General features: G+C 55.1%; 1 protein-coding gene across 1 annotated transcript in view; it reads right to left on the bottom strand.

The window, feature by feature from the left end:
- LOC137307492 (high affinity nerve growth factor receptor-like) overlaps positions 1-13,866 on the bottom strand; it is a 28,472-nt gene extending 14,606 nt beyond the window's left edge. Inside the window, exons 1-8 of the mRNA XM_067976834.1 lie at positions 13,820-13,866; positions 12,533-12,687; positions 9,889-10,031; positions 9,075-9,210; positions 4,162-4,488; positions 2,683-2,744; positions 1,613-1,715; positions 649-825 (exon numbers count right to left, since the gene is read on the bottom strand). Of these exons, the coding sequence (XP_067832935.1) occupies positions 649-825; positions 1,613-1,715; positions 2,683-2,744; positions 4,162-4,488; positions 9,075-9,210; positions 9,889-10,031; positions 12,533-12,687; positions 13,820-13,827 (1,111 nt within the window). The 5' untranslated portion in view covers positions 13,828-13,866. The remainder of the gene's footprint in view (positions 1-648; positions 826-1,612; positions 1,716-2,682; positions 2,745-4,161; positions 4,489-9,074; positions 9,211-9,888; positions 10,032-12,532; positions 12,688-13,819) is intronic.
- Between the last annotated feature and the right edge of the window lie 1,072 nt (positions 13,867-14,938).

Below are 14,938 nucleotides of genomic sequence, written 5' to 3'. Positions count from 1 at the left end.
CACAAACAGCGATGTGAGAATGACCAGATAATCTGTGTTTAGTGATGTTGGTTGAGGGATAAATATTGGCCCCAGGACACCAGGGAGAACTCCCCTGCTCTTCTTGCAATAGTGGCCGTGGGATCTTTTATGTCCACCTGAGAGGGGCAGACGGGGCCTCGGTTTAACGTCTCATCTGAAAGACGGCACCTCCGACAGTGCAGCACTCCCTCAGTACTGCACTGGGAGTGTCGGCCTGGATTATGTGCTCAAGTCTCTGGAGTGGGGCTCACGACCTGATGACTCAGAGGCGAGAGTGCCACCCACTGCGCCACGGCCGATGCCTACGGAAGAGGGAACCGTGGCCCGAAACTCACCCAGAGGTCCACTCACACTTGCGGCAGGTGTCACTGGACAGTGATCAGGAGGAGGAACCCCACCTGATTTCCCGAACCCCACCCCCACCCCACCTCCCTCCCTAGGGCACTGAGGCCAATTACAGTTTCTCTAACCACCGCCCAGGCTGTGATCTGCTGACCCAGCTAACAGACTGGGCGTGGATGGTGGGGCCTCCCTGGTCTGCATGGCCCAGCTACTCACTGCATGGGAGGTGGCAGCTAATCCGCACGGCCTCCGTTAACCATTACAACAGGGAGAAGGGTATCTCACAGTGGTCCTTGTCCTTGAGAAAGCTGTTGGACTGCCAGAAGTACTGCGGGTTCTCAATGGTGTGGCTCTTCACCCCGTCCGGGTTGCCCATAGCCAATGGGGTGGAGCTGATGCCCAGGTTCATGAAGTGCAGCGAGACGCCAGCTTCATCCTCGCTGCCCAGCATCTTGGCATCTCCTTCAGGACCAGGAGAGAAGTAAATGTGTCAATGTGTTTGTTCCAGGGTGGGGCCCTCCCTGTGTCTGTATCAGCCCCAATAATTCATCCCCCTGCCCGATACCCCAGATACCCCTCTGTACTCTATCCCTAATACCCCTCAGAACCTTACTACAGATACCCCTCCACATCCTTTACCCAGGTACTCCTCTACATATACTCTTGTGCACCGTCCCCCCCAAAGATACCCTTCTGAGCCCTCTACATCATATATCCCTCTGCACCCTCCATCCTAGATATCCCCTTCGCTCTCTAACTAGCCGGATGGCCCTGTGAACTCTGGACCCCAGATGGCCCTGTGAACTCTGGACCCCAGATGGCCCTGTGAACTCTGGACCCCAGATGGCCCTGTGAACTCTGGACCCCAGATGGCCCTATGAACTCTGGACCCCAGATGGCCCTGTGAACTCTGGACCCCAGATGGCCCTGTGAACTCTGGACCCCAGATGGCCCTGTGAACTCTGGACCCCAGATGGCCCTGTGAACTCTGGACCCCAGATGGCCCTGTGAACTCTGGACCCCAGATGGCCCTATGAACTCTGGACCCAAGATGGCCCTTTGAACTCTGGTCCCCAGATGGCCCTATGAACTCTGGACCCCAGATGGCTCTGTGAACTCTGGACCCCAGATGGCCCTGTGAACTCTGGACCCCAGATGGCCCTGTGAACTCTGGACCCTGGTTGACCCCCTCCAGTACCCTTTACCCCTGGATACATTCTGAACTCTCCAATAACAGTTTGGCTCTTACTGTTGTTGCTGAGCTTGGAGCTCTGCCTATATCTGTGAACGATAATCAGCATCAGCATCAGGAACACAGAGGCAAAGATCGCCAACGTTACAGCTACCCAGACCTGGGAAACAAGAGGGCACAGAGATTAAGGTTTGAAAAAAAGTGGTTGCCCCCCCCACCTTTCCACACCAATCCTCCACCCACCACCCCCCCCCTCACTTCCCCCGAAGGATGTCAAGGCCTTGGAGAGAGTACAGAGGAGATTTACTAGAACGGTACCAGGGATGAGGGACTTCAGTTACGTGGAGAGACTGGAGAAGCTGGGATTGTTCTCCTTAGAGCAGAGAAGGTTAAGGGGAGATTTAATAGAGGTGTTCAAAATCATGAAGGGATTTGATAGAGTAGATAGGGAGAAACTGTTTCTATTGGCAGGAGGGTCGGTGACCAGAGGAGACAGATTAAAGATAATTGGCAAAAGAACCAGAGGGGAGATGAGGAGAATTTTTTTCACGTAGCAAGTTGTTGTGATCCGGAACACACTGCCTGAAAGCAGATTCATTAGTAACTTTGAAAAGGAGAAATTTGCAGGGCTATGGGGAAGAGCGAGGGGAGTGGGTCTAATTGGATAGCTCTTCCAAAGAGCCGCTACAGGCACGATGGGCCGAATGGCCTCCTTCTGTGCTGAACGATTCTATGATTTAGAACAGAGGGCGGGAGAAACTTCTTCACACAGAGAGTTGTGAGGCCGTGGGATTCGCTCCCAGCGTTAGTGGTCGAGGCGGAAACGAGGTCAAGATTCAAGGTCAGATCGGAGGGAGGAAAAGGGGATGAAGGGATGTGGGAGCAGGGCGGGTAAAGGCGATCAGAACCCTTTGCTCACGCGGAGGGGAAGGGCCAACACAGAACAGATGGGCCGAACGGGACCTCTGCGTATTTCTACGTGCAACTCAGCACAGACTGGGGACGGAACCTGGTTCCTTCAAGGCTACTGAGCCATCGGAAGGGGGGATCCAGAGATCCTTCCAGGTTTCCCCGTCAATCTGACATCTATTTCTTTGACGAAAGGCGAGAGATAGCTCGACGCTCACCCCAAAGGAAGGCTCCTTGTTCCTCACGGTGACATTCCTCGACGTGCTGCTTTCCTTACCTGCTACTCAAAGAGAAAGGAAACCGTCTTGTCAGAAATTACAGCTACGCTGCCAATCTCATGAACTGAGAAGCAATCTTGTGAGCACAGAGTCTTCCCCATTCAGTCTCTATATTTCTCCCCTCAATCTGTCCCTCGTTTTCTACCTCTTTCCCCCACCCCCCCTCCTCTCCCAAAGGTATTGACTCTCTTGCCTGGGTACCAGTTGTCCGGGTGCTGGCTGCCCTGTGTGAGCCCAATGGTACTCACTAACGTTACACCAGGGTCACAATCCCACCCAGTGTCGCGCTCGCGAGACTACTGCCCCAGGCCTCTGCGATTCCCCCCACCCCCTCCAATGCGGGAAGCTCCTGATTTCAGTCAGGCCACAGGGAGAGAAATAAACTCCAGACCCAATAGTCCGATTGAACAGCTCTGAACGGGGCCCTTTCGCTCACTGTGTGGGAGCTGGGGCATCACAGCCTCCGAAGGACATTCCCTCCCGTTACTTTGCTTGTGAGCAGGGAAAAGGAGAGGGAACAGCCCGGATTCTCAGCTCGGCCAATGTCCAATGGCCGGGCAGAGTGTGAGGGAAGCACACGGAGCGGCCAGTCTGGGGGGGGTCAAAGGAGAAGGAGAGGTTGCAAACAGTCCCTGGATTGTAGTCTGAGTACCGCTGGCCAGACAGTCGATTGGTTCACCAGAGCTGAGCTCGATCCCATCCTCCGCTGATGCCCAGTCTCCTGCGCTGTCCGGCAGGGATCACTGGATAGCGATCAGGAGCAGAAACCACCCCCTCCCCCAGCCCCCCAGCTCCCCCACCGCCACGCCCCAATTTACCTTCCCTGGTTATGGGGCACTGCAGAAAGAACTTGCATTTCTATCTCACCTTTCACCATCTCAGGATGTTCCAAAGCGCTTTACAGCTAATGAAGTACTTTTATGAAGTGTAGTCACTGTTGTAATGTAGGAAACGCAGCAGCCAATTTGCGCACAGCAAGATCCCACAAACAGCAATGAGATCAATGACAAGCTCATCTGTTTTCAGTGATGTTGGTTGAGGGATAAATATCGGCCCCGGGACACAGGGGAGAACTCCCCTTCTCTTCATCGAAATAGTGGCCGTGGGATCTTTTACATCCAGCTGAGAGGGGCAGACGGGGTATTGCTTTAAGGTCTCATCTGAAAATCGGCATCTCCGACAGTGCGGCGCTCCCTCGGTACCGGCACTGGGAGTGTCGGCCTGGATTATGGCTCGAGTCTCTGGATGTGGGGGCTCGAACCCGCGACCTCCTGGCTCGGAGGGGAGAGAGAGTGTGAGCTACCCACTGAGTCACAGCCTGACACAGCAGTCTGACTCGGCACGGGGCAGGGAGGATCGAAACCTGGTGTATGAGAGGTGCTGAAGGGAGGGCGATGGGGGTTGGGGGTCTTCACTGACCTGGCTTGGTAGGCTCGATTTGGCAGATGTCCACGGGACCATCCATGAAGTGACCGACGGCTGTCCGGCGGTCACTGCCCAGGTAGTTCTCCACCACCAGCGTGTAGTTGCCATTGTTGCAGTGGGTGGGGCTGGCCAGCTCCCGGCAGCCGTGGATCTCATTTGGCGCCTCCTCGTATATGGCCGTCCAGCTGATGAGGTTGTCGGGCAGCTCCAGGGAGTCGTAGATCCAGCGGGTGGTGGGCCGAGGGTTCCCCCGCACCACGAACGAGAAGCACCAGTTGTGGTGGTTGACGGCGTCAGACAGGCTCAGGATCTCAGGCTTATCTGCCAGAGGATTGAATGGAGAAAGTCAGCTCGCCCTGGAGCAGGGCCTGAGGGTCCTTGGTGTGTAGGTGGAGGTCGAGCATGGGCAGATTCAGACTAGGGTTCTGATCCGAGAGAGGGATCGTCCGGGAAGGAGCAGGGAGACCCTGTGAGATCGCCAGCAAACTGGGGCCCACCTCCCCACCAGACCATCAGGGAACTGGGACCCAACTCCCCACCAGACCATCAGGGAACTGGGACCCACCTCCCCACCAGACCATCAGGGAACTGGGACCCACCTCCCCACCAGACCATCAGGAACTGGGACCCACCTCCCCACCAGACCATCAGGGAACTGGGACCCACCTCCCCACCAGACCATCAGGGAACTGGGACCCACCTCCACACCAGACCATCAGGGAACTGGGACCCACCTCCCCACCAGACCATCAGGGAACTGGGACCCACCTCCCCACCAGACCATCAGGGAACTGGGACCCAACTCCCCACCAGACCATCAGGGAACTGGGACCCAACTCCCCACCAGACCATCAGGGAACTGGGACCCACCTCCCCACCAGACCATCAGGGAACTGGGACCCACCTCCCCACCAGACCATCTGGAACTGGGACCCAACTCCCCACCAGACCATCAGGGAACTGGGATCCAACTCCCCACAGACCATCAGGGAACTGGGATCCAACTCCTCATCAGACCATCAGGGAACTGGGATCCAACTCCTCATCAGACCATCAGGGAACTGGGATCCAACACCTCATCAGACCATCAGGGAACTGGGATCCAACTCCACATCAGACCATCAGGGAACTGGGACCCAACTCCACATCAGACCATCAGGGAACTGGGACCCACCTCCGCACCAGACCATCAGGGAACTGGGACCCACCTCCCCACCAGACCATCAGGGAACTGGGACCCAACTCCACATCAGACCATCAGGGAACTGGGACCCACCTCCCCACCAGACCATCAGGGAACTGGGACCCACCTCCCCACCAGACCATCAGGGAACTGGGACCCAACTCCCCACCAGACCATCAGGGAACTGGGACCCAACTCCCCACCAGACCATCAGGGAACTGGGACCCACCTCCCCACCAGACCATCAGGGAACTGGGACCCACCTCCCCACAGACCATCTGGAACTGGGACCCAACTCCCCACCAGACCATCAGGGAACTGGGATCCAACTCCCCACAGACCATCAGGGAACGGGGACCCACCTCCCCACCAGACCATCAGGGAACTGGGACCCACCTCCCCACCAGACCATCAGGGAACTGGGACCCACCTCCCCACCAGACCATCAGGGAACTGGGATCCAACTCCACATCAGACCATCAGGGAACTGGGACCCACCTCCCCACCAGACCATCAGGGAACTGGGATCCAACTCCTCATCAGACCATCAGGGAACTGGGATCCAACTCCACATCAGACCATCAGGGAACTGGGACCCAACTCCACATCAGACCATCAGGGAACTGGGACCCACCTCCCCACAGACCATCTGGAACTGGGACCCAACTCCCCACCAGACCATCAGGGAACTGGGATCCAACTCCCCACAGACCATCAGGGAACGGGGACCCACCTCCCCACCAGACCATCAGGGAGCTGGGACCCACCTCCCCACCAGACCATCAGGGAACTGGGACCCACCTCCCCACCAGACCATCAGGGAACTGGGATCCAACTCCACATCAGACCATCAGGGAACTGGGACCCACCTCCCCACCAGACCATCAGGGAACTGGGATCCAACTCCTCATCAGACCATCAGGGAACTGGGATCCAACTCCACATCAGACCATCAGGGAACTGGGATCCAACTCCTCATCAGACCATCAGGGAACTGGGATCCAACTCCTCATCAGACCATCAGGGAACTGGGATCCAACTCCTCATCAGACCATCAGGGAACTGGGATCCAACTCCACATCAGACCATCAGGGAACTGGGACCCAACTCCACATCAGACCATCAGGGAACTGGGACCCACCTCCGCACCAGACCATCAGGGAACTGGGACCCACCTCCCCACCAGACCATCAGGGAACTGGGACCCACCTCCCCACCAGACCATCAGGGAACTGGGACCCACCTCCCCACCAGACCATCAGGGAACTGGGACCCAACTCCCCACCAGACCATCAGGGAACTGGGACCCAACTCCCCACCAGACCATCAGGGAACTGGGACCCACCTCCCCACCAGACCATCAGGGAACTGGGACCCACCTCCCCACAGACCATCTGGAACTGGGACCCAACTCCCCACCAGACCATCAGGGAACTGGGATCCAACTCCCCACAGACCATCAGGGAACGGGGACCCACCTCCCCACCAGACCATCAGGGAACTGGGACCCACCTCCCCACCAGACCATCAGGGAACTGGGACCCACCTCCCCACCAGACCATCAGGGAACTGGGATCCAACTCCACATCAGACCATCAGGGAACTGGGACCCACCTCCCCACCAGACCATCAGGGAACTGGGATCCAACTCCTCATCAGACCATCAGGGAACTGGGATCCAACTCCACATCAGACCATCAGGGAACTGGGACCCAACTCCACATCAGACCATCAGGGAACTGGGACCCACCTCCCCACAGACCATCTGGAACTGGGACCCAACTCCCCACCAGACCATCAGGGAACTGGGATCCAACTCCCCACAGACCATCAGGGAACGGGGACCCACCTCCCCACCAGACCATCAGGGAACTGGGACCCACCTCCCCACCAGACCATCAGGGAACTGGGACCCACCTCCCCACCAGACCATCAGGGAACTGGGATCCAACTCCACATCAGACCATCAGGGAACTGGGACCCACCTCCCCACCAGACCATCAGGGAACTGGGATCCAACTCCTCATCAGACCATCAGGGAACTGGGATCCAACTCCACATCAGACCATCAGGGAACTGGGACCCAACTCCACATCAGACCATCAGGGAACTGGGACCCACCTCCGCACCAGACCATCAGGGAACTGGGACCCACCTCCCCACCAGACCATCAGGGAACTGGGACCCAACTCCACATCAGACCATCAGGGAACTGGGACCCACCTCCCCACCAGACCATCAGGGAACTGGGACCCACCTCCCCACCAGACCATCAGGGAACTGGGACCCAACTCCCCACCAGACCATCAGGGAACTGGGACCCAACTCCCCACCAGACCATCAGGGAACTGGGACCCACCTCCCCACCAGACCATCAGGGAACTGGGACCCACCTCCCCACAGACCATCTGGAACTGGGACCCAACTCCCCACCAGACCATCAGGGAACTGGGATCCAACTCCCTACAGACCATCAGGGAACGGGGACCCACCTCCCCACCAGACCATCAGGGAACTGGGACCCACCTCCCCACCAGACCATCAGGGAACTGGGACCCACCTCCCCACCAGACCATCAGGGAACTGGGATCCAACTCCACATCAGACCATCAGGGAACTGGGACCCACCTCCCCACCAGACCATCAGGGAACTGGGATCCAACTCCTCATCAGACCATCAGGGAACTGGGATCCAACTCCACATCAGACCATCATGGAACTGGGACCCAACTCCACATCAGACCATCAGGGAACTGGGACCCACCTCCCCACCAGACCATCAGGGAACTGGGACCCACCTCCGCACCAGACCATCAGGGAACTGGGATCCAATTCCGCATCAGACCACCAGGGTGAGACCTCAGACCCAGCTCCCCATGAGACCAGCAAGGAACTGGGATTCAGCTCACAAATGAAACCCTACCTGATTAGCATTGTAGCTCGCTGTTGTGCCTTCAATGGGTTTACTCAGCACAGGCCAGGCAAAGAGCCTGGGCCCTTCGTGCTCCGTGTGGGTTAGTCCCATGTCGGGCAGGGGTGAGAAGCCCGGAGGAATTCGCCCCTAGTTAAATCAATTTGACGCCAAGGTTCAGTTTTAGAAGCTTGTAGATTGTAGGAGGACGGGAAGACTGAGCGAGGGGATGTTGGGACCGTGGGAAAGAACGAGTTGGAGGAGGAGAGGGTGTGGTGAGTCTTGGTTTCAACACAGCGAGGATGTAGGGGAGGGGGAAGAGTGAGTAGGACGGGGGATTTGAGCTTAGGAGGGACGAAAGTGGAGCGTTCAGAGGGGAATTGATCATCGTAGGATCAAAAGAGAGGAAGAGAGACAGGAAAGAGAGAGAGAGAGTGAGAGACAAGAGAGAGAAACAGAAGAGAGAGAAAGACAGAGAGAGACAGAGATTCAGAAAGATAGAGAGACAGAGACAGAGAGATAGAGAGACAGAGAGAGACCGAGGGAGAGAGACAGGACAGAGAGGGAGGGAAAGACAGAGAGTGAGAGTGAGACACACACACAGAGACAGAGAGAGAGAGAGACACACAGCAAGAGAGAGAGAGGGAGAGAGGGAGAGACACAGAGAGTGAGACGAGAGAGAGAGGGAGAGAAAGAGAGAGTGAGACAAGAGAGAGTGAGACAAGAGAGAGAGAGAGGGGGAGAGAGAGGAGAGGAACTGGCGATCCTTGATTCGAACACGGTGACGATGTAAGGAGGAAGGATGAAGCTTACACAGCACCGAGAGGGTGATTGAGACTTCGACCTGCCCCACCAGGTTCTCGGCCCTGCAGGTCAGGTTACTGCCGTTCTCCTCAGGTGCAACGTGAAGCAGTTTGAGGACCACCTCCTGTGGGTTCTCGTCATCCACCTGAAGGGCACAGACAAGTAAACCAATCACTCGAACATCCGGGAAAGCGTGCCCACCCCTCTCTAACCCCTCTCTCACACTCCTCAATGGATGCAGGAAACCCTCTTCTTCTAACCGATGATCCCGCTCTCACCTCTCTGCCTGGGGTAGATTTGAACCTAGGCACAAGGGTTGAATCCAATTGTGTTGCAATTAAATTGCTCACTTCACACCATAGCCCCCCCTTCCCTCACCCTTCCTATCGCCTGGGCTGGGCTGTATGGATGAGCATTTTGTGAAGGGGACGTGTGTCACGGGGGCTGGGGGTGAGTCACGCAACTGACCTCTACGCCATTGGGCTGGATGGAGGAGGGGAGTGGGGCTGGGGGGGGGGCTAGAATCGGCCAGGGTTTCTGCTCCCAGTACATGCGCTGCTGGAACATCCACGTGTCGGGTGAGGGCAGGATCAGAGTCAACCCCCTCCCCCAGTGGCTCAATACCCTGCAGACCCTCACTGCTTGGGCTCGCACATGAAGAACGAGCCACTTAGGTGTGAGGTACCAGGAGGTGGTCTGCGCCCCATGGAGCCCGAACCCCGGCGAGGGGAAGCGCTGACGAGGGTGAAGGGTTTCTGCTGATCTTCTCAACTGTTCGAGCCCTCCCTCCCCTCCCCATGGAGACCCGGTGCCTCCGCATTACCTCGACAGAGTGATTGGACTTCAGGTCTGTGATGATCCACCTCACCGACGGGCGGGGGCTTCCCGATGCGTTGCATCTCAGCGTCAGGTTCTCGCCTTCCTTCACCGTGACGTTCTCCAGGCTTATGCTGGCCTTGGCAAAATCTGCAAGGTCACGGAAAAGGTCACGGTGAAGATCATGGTAATGGTTATGGTAAAGGTCATGGTAATGGTTACGGAAAAGGTCACGGTAAAGATCATGGTGATGGTCACGGTAAAGGTCATGGTAATGGTCACGTAATGGTTACGGAAAAGGTCACGGTAAAGATCATGGTAATGGTCACGGTAAAGGTCATGGTAATGGTCACGGTAATGGTCATGGTAAAGGTCACGGTAATGGTCATGGCAAAGGTCATGGTAATGGTCACAGTAAAGGTCATGGTAATGGTCATGGCAAAGGTCATGGAAAAGGCCATGGTAAAGATCATGGTAATGGTCATGGAAAAGGTCATGGTAATGTCATGGAAAAGGTCATGGTAAAGATCATGGTAAAGGTTATGGAAATGGTCATGGTAAAGGTCATGGAAAAGATCATGGTAATGGTCACGGTAAAGGTCATGGGAAGGTCATGCTTGACCAACCTTATTGAATTCTTTGAAGAAGTAACAGAAAGTGTAGACAAGGGCAATGCAGTAGATGTAATATATTTGGATTTTCAAAAGACCTTCGATAAGGTACCGCATTGTAGACTCATGACGAAGGTCAGAGCATGTGGAGTCAGGGGACAAGTAGTAGAATGGATAGCAAGCTGGCTACAAAACAGAAAACAGAGAGAAGCAGTTAAAGGTAGTTACTCAAACAGACACAAGGTGGGAAGTGGTGTTCCTCAAGGATCAGTGCTGGGACCACTGTTGTTCACCATTTACATAAATGATTTGGACTCGGGAATTGGAAGTACAATTTCAAAATTTGCGGACGACACCAAATTAGGGAATGTGATTAATACTGAGGAGGACTGCAACAAAATACAGGAAGACATTAATAAACTTGGAGAATGGGCGTGTAATTGACAAATGAATTTCAATATAGATAAGTGTGAGGTGTTACGTTTTGATAGGGAAATTAAGGAGGCCACATACTGCTTGGAAAATAAGAGTCTAAATGGGGTACAGATACACAAATCATTAAAAGTAGCAACACAGGTTAATAAGACCATAAAAAAAGCAAACCAAGCACTGGGGTTCATTTCTAGAAGGATACAATTGAAAAGTAAAGTCGTTATGCCAAACTTATATCGAACCTTGGTTAGACCACGCTTGGGGTACTGTGAACAGTTCTGGTCTCCAAATTATAAAAAGGATATGGACTGGAGAAAGTGCAAAAAAGATTTACTATAATGATACCAGAATTGAGAGGTTATAACTATCGGGAAAGATTGAGCAGGCTGGGGCTCTTTCCTCTAAAAAAGATAAGACTGATAGATGTCTTTAAAATTATGATAGGGTAGACGTGGAGAAGATGATTCCACTTGCGGGGGAGACCAGAACTAGGGGGTCATAAATATAAGATAGTCACTAATAAATCCAATCGGGAATTCAGGAGAAACTTCTTTACCCAGAGAGTGGTGAGAGTGTGGAACTCACTACCACAAGTAGCTGAGGCGAATAACATAAATGGATTTAAGAGGAAGCTGGATAAACACATGAGAAGGGAATAGAAGGATATGTTGATAGGGTGAGATGAAGAGGGGGGGGAGGAGGCTCGTGTGGAGCATAAAGACCGGCATAGACTGGTTGTGCCGAAGGGCCTGTTTTGTGCTGTACATTCTTTGTAATTCTTTGTAATCATGGTATTGGTCATGGAAAAGGTCATGGTAAAGATCATGGAAGCGGTCACGGTAATAGTCATGGTAAATGTCACGGTAAAGGTCATGGTAAAGATCATGGAAGCGGTCATGGTAATAGTCATGGTAAAGGTCATGGTAAATGTCACAGTAAAGGTCATGGTAAAGATCATGCTAATGGTAAAGGTCATGGAACTGGTCATGGAAAAGGTCACAGAATCATACAGCACAGAAGGAGGCCATTCGGTCCATTGTACCTGTGTTGGCTCTTTGAAAGAGCTATCCAATTAGTCCCACTCCCCCCCTGCTCTTTCCCCGTAGCCCTGCAAATGTTTTCCTTTTTAACTATTTATCCAATTCCCTTTTGAAAGTTATTATTGAATCTGCTTCCACCGCCCTTTCAGGCAGCGCATTCCAGATCATAACAACCCGCTGCATAAAAAATTCTCTTCATCCCCCCTCTGGTTCTTTTGCCAATTATCTTAAATCTGTGTCCTCTGGTTACCGACCCTCCTGCCAGTGGGAACAGTTTCACCCTAATTACTCGATCAAAACAGCTCGTAATTGGAAACGTGGGAGAGGTGGGCTCTCGTTAACTGCTCAGCTGTACCTTTACCGGGCAGGGGCTCTTTCCACCTGAGGAGTGCCCTGTCCCAGCGTGCTCTTGTGGGTGGGCACCGATCACAGACTCTGCACCTCACCCCACCCCCAAGGTAAGGGAACAAGGGGCCAGTCACCTCCAAGCCAAATCTCACACTCCTCCCGACAGCCATTTCCTGAGCAGTGTTGTTTTGAGCCCCAGGTGACAAGGCGGGATGCTTACCGCAGTCTGGGATCTGCATGCTCTCCAGCAGGATGGCACTGTTGTTCTGCCAACAGCTCAGGCTCTGGTTGCCCAGCGCTGCCCATCCGCTCTCCTGCCACAGCTGCAGCCAGAGAATCTCACAGGAACAGCTGAAGATATTCCCTGCGAGTACCCTAGGGAAGAGGAAGAGAAATTCTCAGATGTAGGATCTGTCTTCATGTGAGGGTGTGTGTGAGAGAGAGGGTATGTGAGTGGGTGAGAGTGTGTGTGAGTGTGTGTGAATATCCAGAGTCCGTGTCTGATTATTCGATCACGGACTCTCTCCCCATCAATCCCACTCCATCCAGAGTCCGTGTCTGATTATTCGATCACGGACTCTCTCCCCATCAGTCCCACTCCATCCAGAGTCCGTGTCTGATTATTCGATCACGGACTCTCTCCCCATCAGTCCCTCTCCATCCAGAGTCCGTGTCTGATTATTCGATCACGGACTCTCCCCCCATCAGTCCCTCTCCATCCAGAGTCCGTGTCTGATTATTCGATCATGGACTCTCTCCCCCATCAGTCCCTCTCCATCCAGAGTCCGTGTCTGATTATTCGATCATGGACTCTCCCCCCATCAGTCCCTCTCCATCCAGAGTCCGTGTCTGATTATTCGATCATGGACTCTCCCCCCATCAGTCCCTCTCCATCCAGAGTCCGTGTCTGATTATTCGATCATGGACTCTCTCCCCATCAGTCCCTCTCCATCCAGAGTCCGTGTCTGATTATTCGATCATGGACTCTCCCCCCATCAGTCCCTCTCCATCCAGAGTCCGTGTCTGATTATTCGATCACGGACTCTCCCCCCATCAGTCCCACTCCATCCAGAGTCCGTGTCTGATTATTCGATCACGGACTCTCCCCCCATCAGTCCCACTCCATCCAGAGTCCGTGTCTGATTATTCGATCACGGACTCTCCCCCCATCAGTCCCTCTCCATCCAGAGTCCGTGTCTGATTATTCGATCACGGACTCTCCCCCCATCAGTCCCTCTCCATCCAGAGTCCGTGTCTGATTATTCGATCACGGACTCTCCCCCCATCAGTCCCTCTCCATCCAGAGTCCGTGTCTGATTATTCGATCACGGACTCTCCTCCCATCAGTCCCTCTCCATCCAGAGTCCGTGGGGGTCATTCTGACTTTGTGCGATGGTGTGAAACGGGCGAGAGCGAATCAGCAACCAGTTTTACATCTCTCCCGATTTTTATTTCCTTTAAAGTCAACAAAATTCTGGCAAAATTGTGGGATGCCAGTTATACTCACAGCTCCATCAGGTGCAGGGATGCGAAAGACTTCCAGGATAGGGTGACCAGGGCATTCGATGACAGGTTTCTGAAGGAAAAAATAAAGAATGTTTATCTGAAATCGGAATCCCTCTCTTCAAACAACAAACATGGTCCTCAGCATCCTCCTAAAACTGGACTGTAGCAAATCCCTCAGGGGATCATGTCCCCTGGGCCCTGTACTGTCCCTGGGCCCTGTACTGTCCCTGGGCCCTGTACTGTCCCCGGGCCCTGTACTGTCCCAGGGCTCTGTACTGTCCCTGGGCCCTGTACTGTCCCCGGGCCCTGTACTGTCCCCGGGCCCTGTACTGTCCCATGGGCCCTGTACTGTCCCCGGGCCCTGTACTGTCCCAGGGCTCTGTACTGTCCCCGGGCCCTGTACTGTCCCAGGGCTCTGTACTGTCCCAGGGCTCTGTACTGTCCCCGGGCCCTGTACTGTCCCCTGAGCCCTGTACTGTCCCCGGGCCCTGTACTGTCCCCGGGCCCTGTACTGTCCCAGGGCTCTGTACTGTCCCCGGGCCCTGTACTGTCCCCGGGCCCTGTACTGTCCCCTGAGCCCTGTACTGTCCCCGGGCCCTGTACTGTCCCCGGGCCCTGTACTGTCCCCGGGCCCTGTACTGTCCCCTGAGCCCTGTACTGTCCCCGGGCCCTGTACTGTCCCAGGGCTCTGTACTGTCCCCGGGCCCTGTATTGTCCCCGGGCCCTGTACTGTCCACTGGGCCCTGTACTGTCCCCGGGCCCTGTACCCTGGGCCCTGTACTGTCCCTGGGCCCTGTACTGTCCCCGGGCCCTGTACTGTCCACTGGGCCCTGTACTGTCCCCGGGCCCTGTACTGTCCACTGGGCCCTGTACTGTCCCCGGGCCCTGTACTGTCCCAGGGCTCTGTACTGTCCCCGGGCCCTGTACTGTCCCCTGAGCCCTGTACTGTCCCCGGGCCCTGTACTGTCCCCGGGCCCTGTACTGTCCCCGGGCCCTGTACTGTCCCAGGGCTCTGTACTGTCCCCGGGCCCTGTACTGTCCCCGGGCCCTGTACTGTCCCCTGAGCCCTGTACTGTCCCGGGCCCTGTACTGTCCCCGGGCCCTGTACTGTCCCCGGGCC

This window comes from Heptranchias perlo, unplaced genomic scaffold (assembly GCF_035084215.1).
Source record: "Heptranchias perlo isolate sHepPer1 unplaced genomic scaffold, sHepPer1.hap1 HAP1_SCAFFOLD_1011, whole genome shotgun sequence".
Taxonomy (NCBI): domain Eukaryota; kingdom Metazoa; phylum Chordata; class Chondrichthyes; order Hexanchiformes; family Hexanchidae; genus Heptranchias; species Heptranchias perlo.
This window is presented reverse-complemented; position numbering and strand designations above follow the sequence as displayed.